This window comes from Amblyomma americanum, chromosome 5 (assembly GCF_052857255.1).
Source record: "Amblyomma americanum isolate KBUSLIRL-KWMA chromosome 5, ASM5285725v1, whole genome shotgun sequence".
In the NCBI taxonomy this organism is placed as follows: Eukaryota; Metazoa; Arthropoda; class Arachnida; order Ixodida; family Ixodidae; genus Amblyomma; species Amblyomma americanum.
Genome location: NC_135501.1, coordinates 182932794 through 182945601, shown reverse-complemented (window position 1 = coordinate 182945601; position 12808 = coordinate 182932794). Strand labels below are relative to the sequence as shown.

Sequence of the window (12808 nt, the reverse complement as noted above, 5' to 3'; positions counted from 1 at the left end):
TCGAAGCGTGTTAAAACTGCTCTCCTTAAGCAATGTCACCTTTGACCCGTATCTATCAACAATTCCATGCAGCAACCATTTAACTTGCAACGCACAACAGGGCATGCCTCGTCGGCCACGCAAACCACCACCACCTCATCATCCACTGCTCCCTCCCCATGCTCCTCAGGATGGGGAGGACCATCTAGTTTTTTGTCTCGGTATCTGGAGCCCCGCTGTAGGCTTGCTTAGGGCGTGTCTCGCCTGCTACTCTTTGTGGCTCCCCACGGCGCACATTTTGGCAGAACCTGGCGATGTGTTCGCGACCCTGGCAAGCGAAGCATACGATTTCTTCAAAATCTCGCATACCGCGCCTGTAGCTTTGTGGCGGTCTCCGGTTTCCCGCGAATGGGCGCTGTTGAGCGCGCGCTTCAACCTGGCGTTCCACCTGCTGAGATAGCAGATGTTCTAAGCGATCTAACCGCTCTGTCAAGAGAGCAACCTCAGGGTTGAGCACCGCTCTCTCTATGACGCGTACTCTCGCTGCGGCTGTCGTTAACGCCTCATTTCGTTCCTCATCCAATGCGGCCGCCACGGCTTGGTCGAAATTGCTCGGCTTGCGCGAGAGCACGAACCGGCGCACGGAGTCTTGTAGACCAGCCACGAACAAAGCGGTCATTTCCTCTTTAGGTAGATCCTCCGCGTATTTCTTCCTTAGCTGGTCTCCTTCCTCCTCCCTGCTTAACGTATCGCGTGCTAGGCGCTGAAGCCGCGACGCAAACGTTCGCACGTCCTCCCCTACCATCTGTCCGGCGTCACGGAACCTCTGTACCCGCACGTGACGTGGTTCAGTGTCGAAATGCTCAAACGCGAGCTTCTTAAATTCCGCAAATGATTTTGTGATTTTTACTTTTTCGTCTCGCCATGCAAAATCATGAGCACCTCCTGCCATCTTACACCTCGCCATTCCCAGCATTTGAGCATCGGACCATCCCCCCATTTTCCCAATGTCTTCTAGCATGGAAAAGAAATCGCAGATTGGAACCCCTGTCTTATCTCCTGTAAACGTCGGAATGACGCTTCCTAATGCCAGCATGCTTGCTCCGAGCGACGGCTGTGGAGTGGGAGCTCCTTCAGATACAGACATTTTTTTTTCACTCAAGCCCTCCGGTGCCTCAAGCCTCTCAAATGGGGGTAAAAGTCCCACAATCAGTCCCGTGATTCCCTTTTGATTACAATTTTGAAGTCATGAATGTCGCAGCATTCAGAGGACATTTGCTTTTGAGACCCCACTTCTGACACCAGTGTGATGACCCCTCATAATGCGCAGGTCCACACGGGACGGAGAGGCAAAGAGACACCGTATGGCTCAGTTTAAACAAACAGATATATTCAATAATTACACATGATTATGTTTATACATCAGAGGCTGGGGCGTCCGAGCTTACGTGCCGACGACTTCATGGGGACGATGTAGGGGCTCCGGAGTTGAGCTCGAACGGTTGCTGGCAGAAGCTGCACGCCGTCGGGCTTCGGCGCTGAAGGCCCCCTTGGCGAACGATGTCGTCCTGAGCGTGGCTTCTTCGGTACTCCTTGTCGATTTTTATATCCTCTTATCCCCACACTCCCTAGGGTGAGGACGCCCACGCCGGAGTGGGGGGGGGGGGGCCTAGGGCTTTCACTTGGGCGCACAAACACACCACCGCACTTATGGTCTCGCCCCCCTCACGTGTTGAGTCCGAGGGAAAGAAGGTTGTCGTCGAGGTAGCGCATAGCGTCGGCTGTGGTAAGGCGCGCTCTGGCCCGCTGACTGTTCCCGCGGGTCACCGGCCTCCGTTCTCCATCAAATGACACTCGCCCCTCAAGGCCGGAACGCGAGGTCACTAAAAGGCCGGCAAAGTGGTCCCTTCTCCTGGGATGTGCTCGGGAGGGTTGATTGATGATGCCCGCCGTCTTGACACGGGGCCAGGCCCGCCGAAACGAGGCCCTATTGTCCCCGGGACGGCCACGGCAATTGGGGAAGATAACGCCCGTCTCCCCGAGGCGGCGGCGGCGGCGGCGTTCGACTCGTGCCGACACTATGGAAAGGGGGTCCGGTTGTGCTTAAGCCCCTTCGTTCTGGTCGTTCACTCTCAACGAGTATGGCTCGGTAATTGATGATGCCGCTGTCACCTGGGGCTCCGTCTACACCGCGCCGTCGAACGCGGACCCTCGTAGCACACACAAGGAACGTCACACTCGCTCACCCTCCAGAAGAATGTTCTCCGAACATTTGAGTCCATGCAGCTCCCCTTGTCTTTCTGAATCGCCTCGCACAGTGCGTCCGACAAAACACTTTTCGCTGCACTCAACACCACTGCACAACACCATATGCCTCCGCTGTCATAACTGGCGTCTCCAGGGGCAGCACTGATCTTATTTTACAGATAAACATGAAACTCAGCACCCAAGCCGCTCCTTTCTTGTCCAAACTGGACGAAATAAATTTACCACAGTTACAAAGGAGCTCCCACTTCTAGCATGATCACGGCACAGACAAAAATATAGATAACGAAAGGAAGTAGGGCAGGTTCTGCATGCGCTCCGCATGCTCTCCTGTGAAGGTGTTACTTAATGACAGAAAGGTTTAACTACCAACTCCGATATCTTAACACATAATCACATAGCAATGTTATTAGCTGCGGCATTACACTATTCTAACCAGTTCACAACTCCGTTTACGCCATTAGTCCGACTTAGCTTTCCGATCTCGCAGCGGATATCGGCCTTCATGAAAGTAAGTCTGTGACCCTTAGTCTGCTTTGAGACTCGCGAGGGCTCGTGGCAGGAGCCTCTCCTGGCGTTATCTGCGCGGCAAACCTCGCGCGCTTCTTCTTCTTCTAGCAATGCATGAAGTAAATCCGGTGGCATTCCGGCCGTCACCTCTGGCGCCTGCCGAACAAATGCAGGAGAGGGCGTTTCTTGCGAACTATCTGCGCGCTCCGCTTCACATCTGTCCCCATCAAAATCCGCGCTTTCCCTTTCCTCATTTCGTGAATACTGAACCGGTGCCGACTTGAGGCGATTTGCGTGTATCCTTATCAAGCGCCGGTTCACGTCTCGGACTCTGAAGTTTACCGGAGAAAGCTTCTCGACAACCTCGCACGGTCCTCTCCACTTCGTCTGGAACTTACGAGCTAGCCCAATCTGCCTTTGGCAGTTTTCAATGTACACGCTGTCCCCCACATCAAACGGCGCGTCTCTAGGACTGCGATCGTGCACCTCCTTCCTGCGCTTCGCCGCTTTCCTTAAGGCCTCCTTTGCGATGTCCCTCGCCCCTTGCAAGCGCGATTCTAGCTCAACCTTATAGTCGTCCAGTGAAGCGTATGGGACACGACGGGGGCCCTCTGGCACTTCACTAGGCTGGTCCGGGTCTCGGCCGTAGAGAAGAAAGAATGGCGATTCGCCCGTGCTCTCGTGTGCTGCGGAATTGTAGGAAAACATTGCATACGGGAGCCACAAGTCCCAGTCCCGCTGGTCGCGCGAAACAAAATGCGACAGGAACCCGGCCACGGTTTGGTTCAGTCGCTCCACCGCGCCGTTGAGAGCCGGATGGTACGGTGTTGTCTGCTTCTTAGCGATCTTAAGCAGCTCGCAAAATCTCTTCATTAGCTGCGACACGAAGTTCGTTCCCCGATCTGTCAAGAGTTGCCTCGGGGGTCCATGTCGGAGCACGATCTGTTCGACAAATGCTCTTGCAACCGTGTCTGCCTTCTGATCTGGGAGTGCTACCGCTTCCGCGTATTTTTAAAGGTGATCTACAAATACTAAAATGTACTTGTTTCCGGAAGTGGTCGTGGGCAATGGGCCCATTATGTCCATACCTGTCCGCTCGAAGGGAGCCGAAACATCAGGGAACGGCTGAATTGGAGCTGGTCTTCGTCCCTTGGGTGTTTTTCTTTCGAGACAGGAATGACACTTCGCACAGTAGTCTCTAACATCCTGTCGCATGCCACTCCAAAAGTACAAACGCTCCACACGCCTGCGTGTCTTCGCTACGCCAAAATGACCGGCGCATGGCGCATCGTGAAACGCGCGAAGAACCCTTTCTGTCCACGACCGAGGTATGACGACTCTCTCCCAAGCGGTTTTCTATTGTCTCCCTTTCATGGTTGGCCTCGTGCGCCGACACAGGGTGCCGTCTTTGCCAATGAAATAACCTAGCTGTTCGGGGTGAGACGGTGCGCCCTCTAAGTTTTCGATTATTCGCTTCAGGTCAGGATCTTTGCACTGCTCTGTGCGTAATTCGGCGGGGTCGACTACGGGGACAAACTCATCTATAGCTGCCACGGCAGCTGTGCGGCTGAGTGCATCAGCATTCAGATGTGTCTTTCCTGACTTGTGCTCCACTTCAAAGCAGTATTCCTGCAGGTGTAGATTCCATCTAGCGAGTCGCGAGCTAGCGTCCCTGACACTCATCACCCATTTCAGAGGATGGCAGTCTGTGACTAGCTTGAATTTGCGGTCGTAAAGGTAGCATCTGAAGTGCTTTACTGCCCAGACAACGGCGAGGCACTCCCTTTCCGTAGCTCCGTACTTTTGCTCTGTGGGGCTCAGCTGTCGGCTAGCAAAAGCAACGGGATATTCTTTGCCCTCGATAACCTAAGATAGCACGGCACCAACTGCAAACTTTGACGCATCTGTGGCCATAGCGAAGGACAGATTAAAATCCGGGTGGCGCAACAGCGGTGCACTCATTAGCTTCCTTTTCAGGGCCCCAAAACCATCCTCCGCGTTTTCGTCCCAGCGAAAGGCGACATTTTTGGCTGTTAAGGCGGTGAGCGGCTTAGCGAGCTTGGCGAACTCCTCTATGTGCCTTCGGTAGTAACCGATCAGGCCGAGAAACTGCCGGACCTGGCGGACGCTAGTCGGGGATGGAAAATCCGAGACACACCTTAGTTTCTCAGGGTCCGGTCGCACGCCGTCAGCTGAAACAATGTTCCCGAGGTATTTCACCTCGTTTTTGAGGAATTGGCACTTAGAGAGCTTCAGCTTGAGACCCTCTCCTCTTAGTCGTACCAAAACCTGCTCAATATCGCGCAAATGGTTCTCAAAACTCTCACTGTATATGATTATGTCATCCATATACACAAAGCACAGCCTCCCCAGAAGACCTGCCAGGATAACATCAGCGGTTCTCTGCCAGACAGCAGGGCTGTTGGCCAGACCCATCGGCATTCTTTTCCATTCATAGTGCCCTGAGGGCGTGTTGAATGCCGTTTTCTCGGCATCTGCCGGATCCATTGCTATCTGCCAGAATCCCGCCGCCATGTCCACTACCGTGAAGTACCTGGCAGAGCCCAGCTGAGAAAGCGTCTCCTGTATATTGGGGATGGGGTATGGATCGATGCGAGGTACGGCATTTAGTTTTCGGTAGTCCACTACCAATCGATACGAGCCATCCGGCATTTCCACCAATAGTGCTGGTGCTCCCCAGGGTGACTTTGAGTGTTCGACAATGCCACGATCAATCAGGTCCTGCACCTGCCGCTCCATCTCCTCACGTTGGGAGTAAGGAATCCTGTACGCACGCTGGTAAACGGGCGATGAAGTGCCGGTTTCTATCCTGTGCTTTATAACGCCACAGCAGCCCAAATCCAGGTTGGACGCGGCGAGTACCTCCGAGTAGTCGTTCAGCAAACCAGCCAGAGCCTCCCTCTCCCTGGATCTTACGTGAGAAAGATCGAATGACGCCTTTGGAGCAGCCGAAGGACTAGCATGCTCTACAGTTGCGAGTACCGTATCGGTGGGCTCACGTTTCTCTATCGCAGAGGTGAAGAAAGCCAATGTTTTGTTCTTTGGAAGGCTCAGTGGCTGCTGGCTACAGTTAACCACCGGTAGGGGCACTCTGTGGGCGTCATTAACTGTCACGAGGCACGCGGCTGCCTTCAGGCCATTGCTGAGAGAGTCGACCGGCTCAAGCACTCCCACGGCGCCGCTCTCTACATCTGAAGGCACACACGCGTACAAAATGTGCTCTGACCAAGGAAGGATGACCGCCTCATCGACCAGCCTGACGGCAACACGCGAATATACCTTCTCCAATGATCCCACTGTTTGACGGGTGTCAATATCGGTAATGCGAATCTCAGCCCCCCTCCTGTTCAAAAACGGAACTTTTGAGCCGCCCGCATTAACCTCTTCTTCAGAGAATGAGACTACTACCTTCCCTTTTCTCAAAAAATCCTGCCCTAATATACCTGACACTCCGTTTGGCAGAGATACCGTGTCCGGGCATACGTAGCAGGGGTGCTCCAATGCAATTCCGCCGAGAGAGAAGTGTAACCGGTAGAGTCCGCTTATGCCAAGAGGATCCCCCGTTATGCCTACAAATTTGGTTGCCATACCACCAGACGCTTCTAACACCTCGCGGTCCCCCTTCCTTCGAAGCGTGTTAAAACTGCTCTCCTTAAGCAATGTCACCTTTGACCCCGTATCTATCAACAATTCCATGCAGCAACCATTTAACTTGCAACGCACAACAGGGCATGCCTCGTCGGCCACGCAAACCACCACCACCTCATCATCCACTGCTCCCTCCCCATGCTCCTCAGGATGGGGAGGACCACCTAGTTTTTTTGTCTCGGTATCTGGAGCCCCGCTGTAGGCTTGCTTAGGGCGTGTCTCGCCTGCTTCTCTTTGTGGCTCCCCACGGCGCACGTTTTGGCAGAACCTGGCGATGTGTCCGCGACCCTGGCAAGCGAAGCATACGATTTCTTCAAAATCTCGCATACCGCGCCTGTAGCTTTGTGGCGGTCTCCGGTTTCCCGCGAATGGGCGCTGTTGAGCGCGCGCTTCAACCTGGCGTTCCACCTGCTGAGATAGCAGATGTTCTAAGCGATCTAACCGCTCTGTCAAGAGAGCAACTTCAGGGTTGAGCACCGCTCTCTCTATGACGCGTACTCTCGCTGCGGCTGTCGTTAACGCCTCATTTCGTTCCTCATCCAATGCGGCCGCCACGGCTTGGTCGAAATTGCTCGGCTTGCGCGAGATCACGAACCCGCGCACGGGGTCTTGTAGACCAGCCACGAACAAAGCGGTCATTTCCTCTTTAAGTAGATCCTCCGCGTATTTCTTCCTTAGCTGGTTTCCTTCCTCCTCCGTGCTTAACGTATCGCGTGCTAGGCGCTGAAGCCGCGACGCAAACGTTCGCACGTCCTCCCCTACCATCTGTCCGGCGTCACGGAACCTCTGTACCCGCACGTGACGTGGTTCAGTGTCGAAATGCTCAAACGCGAACTTCTTAAATTCCGCAAATGATTTTGTGATTTTTACTTTTTCGTCTCGCCATGCAAAATCATGAGCAGCTCCTGCCATCTTACACCTCGCCATTCCCAGCATTTGAGCATCGGACCATCCCCCCATTTTCCCAATCTCTTCTAGCATGGAAAAGAAATCGCAGATTGGAACCCCTGTCTTATCTCCTGTAAACGTCGGAATGACACTTCCTAATGCCAGCATGCTTGCTCCGAGCGACGGCTGTGGAGTGGGAGCTCCCTCAGATACAGACATTTTTTTTTCACTCAAGGCCTCCGGTGCCTCAAGCCTCTCAAATGGGGGTAAAAGTCCCACAATCAGTCCCGTGATTCCCTTTTGATTACAATTTTGAAGTCATGAATGTCGCAGCATTCAGAGGACATTTGCTTTTGAGACCCCACTTCTGACACCAGTGTGATGACCCCTCACAATGCGCAGGTCCACACGGGACGGAGAGGCAAAGAGACACCGTATGGCTCAGTTTAAACAAACTGATATATTCAATAATTACACATGATTATGTTTATACATCAGAGGCTGGGGCGTCCGAGCTTACGTGCCGACGACTTCATGGGGACGATGGAGGGGCTCCGGAGTTGAGCTCGAACGGTTGCTGGCAGAAGCTGCACGCCGTCGGGCTTCGGCGCTGAAGACCCCCTTGGCGAACGATGTCGTCCTGAGCGTGGCTTCTTCGGTACTCCTTGTCGATTTTTATATCCTCTTATCCCCACACTCCCTAGGGTGAGGACGCCCACGCCGGAGTGGGGGGGGGGCCTAGGGCTTTCACTTGGGCGCACAAACACACCACCGCACTTATGGTCTCGCCCCCCTCACGTGTTGAGTTCGAGGGAAAGAAGGTTGTCGTCGAGGTAGCGCATAGCGTCGGCTGTGGTAAGGCGCGCTCTGGCCCGCTGACTTTTCCCGCGGGTCACCGGCCTCCGTTCTCCATCAAATGACACTCGCCCCTCAAGGCCGGAACGCGAGGTCACTAAAAGCCCGGGAAAGTGGTCCCTTGTCCTGGGATGTGCTCGGGAGGGTTGATTGATGATGCCCGCAGTCTTGCCACGGGGCCAGGCCCGCCGAAACGAGGCCGTATTGTCCCCGGGACGGCCGCGGCAATTGGGGAAGATAACGCCCGTCTCCCCGCGGCGGCGGCGGCGGCGGCGGCGGCGTTCGACTCGTGCCGACACTATGGAAAGGGGGTCCGGTTGTGCTTAAGCCCCTTCGTTCTGGTCGTTCACTCTCAACGAGTATGGCTCGGTAATTGATGATGCCGCTGTCACCTGGGACTCCGTCTACGCCGCGCCGTCGAACGCGGACCCTCGTAGCACACACAAGGAACGTCACAATTGCTTTTCTCCTGCCAGTGTTTCTCCCGCCCGAGCCTGAGACTTCCAGAGCCTTTGCGCTGCGTGTACGACGTCCTCGACGAAAATCATGGCACTCGTTCACAAGAGATTCTAGATTATTATTTGCTAACTTGACTCCACGGGTTTCATTCGCTTAGACTGCCAGCAGAGCTACAGCGGCGCTATCACACGGGCCAGTCACACGCATAGAAGAAAGAGCGGGCAGAGGCTCGGGAGGATGTAACACGACGGCTGAGTAGACGGCTGGCTGGAGGAAGAGTCTGGCTTCTGCACGTGGAACAGTCGGCACCAGCAGCGCAACAGCTGTATGTTTCTTGAGGTCGGCGAACGGCCGGACCCACGTGCATGCGCCTAGGCGAAACGTTGCGTATAAATTCCCTCCGGGCACGACACCATCACGGCGACGACAGCCCAGGCCTGTCTTACTTTCTGCTGCCAATCGGACCCACACCAGGCAGTCTTCCAGCGATGCGAAGCCGTACTGCTCAACATCGGTCGACATACCTTAGCACAGATAGTGCGCGTCCCGCAGCACGCGCTCGTGCAAATCGCCTTTGTTTACGAGCTTCCGTATGTTCTCCAGCACGGCTTCCGGAAGCTTCGGAGCACTGGGCCGTTCCCGTGCTGGACGCACTACAGGACGCCGGGCGGACTCGCCAGCCTTCTGAGCTTGGACCAACGTTTGTACATGGTGAATGCACGTCGGCCTCAGTGCGCTGCACGACAGAGGCTTCGAATAAAATTCAGGCAGTCTGGATAATCAGTCTTGATGTAGGCCATGGGTCGGCCCTCCTGTGTACGGCAGTCTTTCTCTAAGGTAGCATACACGATAGGGCCGCTGTTGCCAACAAGCAAGGCGCGGATCACCCATCATGACGTCACCAAGTTCTTTTGCACGATTGTCCATTGCTTTAGTATTCGCAATGCTTAACATACAAGCCACACGCTGCACATGACACTTTCTTGCGGAGCACGTCAAATCAAAAGGTTCACCAACGCAGTGCTTCGGCATGACATTTCACCGAATGTCTGAACCAACTCACTGCTTACCAGCGGTCAATACGTTCGATGCACGGGTAACGTGGACGTCCACGGTACAGTGTCCATGGTAGGCGTGGTGAACGTTCATGCCAAACATGACGCCAAGCATATGTCTTCTGAAGAGTGTGAAGTAGCGTTCCTATATATGCTCCCTCAGAGAGCAGAGTTGCGCGAAGGTCCGCCATCATGTTCCAAGCTGTGCTGGAAAGGCATCGCTCATGCGTACAGGGGCTGCGTTCATGCGCTCGCTTTGTAGAGAGCTTGGGCTTGTTTTTTTTTATTTGAGTACAAATTGGAATCGATCCCAATTTTTTTTAACGTAACACCAAAAGCTAATCTGTTCTTTGCCGAGGGTGCGCATACAACATGAAAAAAAAATCGCCGTATGTTAGCGCCAAATTGGTCATGATAAATTGACGAAAAATACTAGTGACGGCCTGCGAGTTTTTTTTAAACAAGGAATTTCAGATAAAAAAACAGTACCGTATCGGATGGGACAGCGTCTTTCCCGTCTTGTCTTCTTGCGCGCTCGTCCTAAAAAAAGAGTATAGCGATAAATTACTTTTTTCACAACTAGCACTACCGCGTGTTTTGTGCGAGTTATGCACGGAAAATATGAAAACGCCCCTCCCTAGAACCACGTCAAAAATGATTCTGCTGCTTCTTGCAGGCAGGCAGACTAAAGCAACACCAATGCATTGAACAGGCGAGTCTAACGTAACGAAAAAATTTCAAACTCAATTGCTTGCCTAAAATATTTTACAAAATGTAGCCGTTCTAAATGCAATAAAATGAGGAATCTTTAAGGGACGTTGCAAATACTCTTTCTCGTTTATATTATTAACTTAGCTAATTTTTATTAAAAAGCATTATCTTTTCATCTGCGTTAATAAATTATAATATTTGGTCGCGCTTGACGCGGCCCATTCTCAAAAGCCACTTCAATCGCCGACGCACTTCAGCCGCCGACCTTCCAAATGGCACTTCATAAAACGCTTTGCTGTTGGCAGTGCGGTTGCTGCAGTTTTGCTGCACTGCACCCAGTCTTAACTGACGACTGCTTCCCTCACTACCACAGCAGAACACCAAACCTGGCGCCACAGGTGTGCACGGAAAATTTTCTAAATGTAACCGACAGCGTGGGGTCACATTTGAGGCGTCGAGCTGACGAGGGGTCGCTCGGCACTGCGCCTGTGAGGTCAGCTTCGCCGCGGAAAGTTGAACACTTGACGTCCCGCAAATCATGTGATCGCCCCTCGGCGAATGGCGTTCGGGGCGGCAAGGCAAAACGGAAAAGCAACTCTGCTCCCCGCGGGAGCATATACAGGAACACTAGGATGAAGATGCACAAAGCGTCCCCTGGAGTTTCTACCCTGCACGTCTTTGACCGATCGGCCGCCGCACAACACTGTGTTTCGGATTAGAAACTAGAGAAGCGTGGTGCGTGGCGTTCGATCATGCCGTTGGACAGTTTCGTCCGTGAGCTATAAACAGCTACAAAATAAGTGCCCGTCTGCACAGTGTTTATTTGTAATGTGTCGACTGCCATTGGCTGCAAATCAGCGCATATGGATCAGCAAAGACGGAAATTATCCATGCGATGGAATAAAGGCAAACTTTGGTGGATATGTGCACGGATATATTGAAAAAATTTGGGCATGAAAACATTCGAGCAAAATGCAGGAGGAGGAAAAGACTGAAAAACGAAAAAGGCCCGCTAAACTGAGTCAAATGGGTCTAAACGAGGGAGCGAACTCAAAGAAGTCGTGGGTCGGGATGAGTGGATGAGTCCAAAGGGATCATGAATCGTAATGAGTGGTTCACCCTGGGTAAGTCATGAGTCTGAGTGAGCACAAGTGAGTTCTGAGCTTCATGATTTTGAGATAACGAGTTCGAGTGAGTCCGGGCCTCTGTGAGTGTGAGTTTGAATGAGCCCGTAGGCTGAAGAAACTTTTGTGACCAAGCCTGAGTTAGCATTCGTGATTTTGCGATGTATGCTTAGGCCCAACTTACAGTGAATACTAGCCACCCAGACGCTAAAGTAGTTACGTTTTTGTGTGCTGCAAACACGATCATAAAAGTCTGAAATGAAGCATGAGGTGAGCACGCTAAATAACCGCGGAAACTCTATGAGATATACATCAAGATGACAGCACAATGTTCGCATTACTGGTCGCCAGTCGGTTCACCAGCTGCATATGTTTTCTTGTTAGACTTTTTTTTTTGCTCTTTACCCGCAAAACCAAATGTGTTCCCGCTCTTCTTTTCTCTCTTGAACAGTTCACACGTCGTCATGGCCACCACATCCGTCACCGACGCCAGCATCAGATCCCACAGGACGTGGCGTTAGGGCTCAACCCAGCATTCTACAAGGAGTCCGGGCCCTGGGGCCCCTGGACACCCAGCAGCACCTGCTCCAGGACTTGCGGAGGAGGAGTAGCCTACCAGACTAGGGTCTGCGAAGACTCCAGGTAAATGTTCGTAAGCAGGTCTAGTGGCCCTATACTGGTGACACAATGTTTTCGCTGACTGCGTAATTGACTGATGTGCAAAGCGCCACTGAAGATTATAAGGCAAACCGCAGTAGGGGACTCTCGATTTTCTATTTCGTCACGTCAGCTATTATCGAACAGAGTTCCTTAAAGCTACGAGCCCGTATGTGTAACGTGGCAGTGACGTCGCCAATACGTCTCCAACCGCTGGCCGCGACTTCTAATAGGACCCAGTCAAAGGTACTTTAATGCGATAGCATTATAAGGGCCATAGAGGCCGAAACTATCCGACGGCGTCGGCGTTTCTCTGAAGCCTCCACCTTCTGGGTGGTGTTTAGGAATATTTTCCTCTGTTCCCCTGCCACCTGCCAACTGTCTCCCTGACCCCTTTCCTGTCTCTCCTTCTCTCTTTCCACAAGTAGAGGAGAAGAGAGAAACGCTGCACAAAGAACGACTAAGCAAAAATTTTAATGACTAAGAAAGTTACACGAACAACACCAGGCTTACCTGCAAAATATACAGCCTCCCGAAGAACTATCTCCTTGTAGCTTCGAGAATAACATGCAGGTGGGAAAAGGCAGGCGCGTGTGGTGTTTCTCCGGACAGTCCAAGTCATTCGAAGGTCTTAAG

General features: G+C 52.8%; 1 protein-coding gene across 1 annotated transcript in view; it reads left to right on the top strand.

The window, feature by feature from the left end:
- LOC144133127 (uncharacterized) overlaps window positions 1-12808 on the top strand; it is a 122328-nt gene that overhangs the window by 36835 nt on the left and 72685 nt on the right. Inside the window, exon 3 of the mRNA XM_077665988.1 lies at window positions 11967-12157. Coding sequence (XP_077522114.1) covers window positions 11967-12157 — 191 coding nt within the window. The remainder of the gene's footprint in view (window positions 1-11966; window positions 12158-12808) is intronic.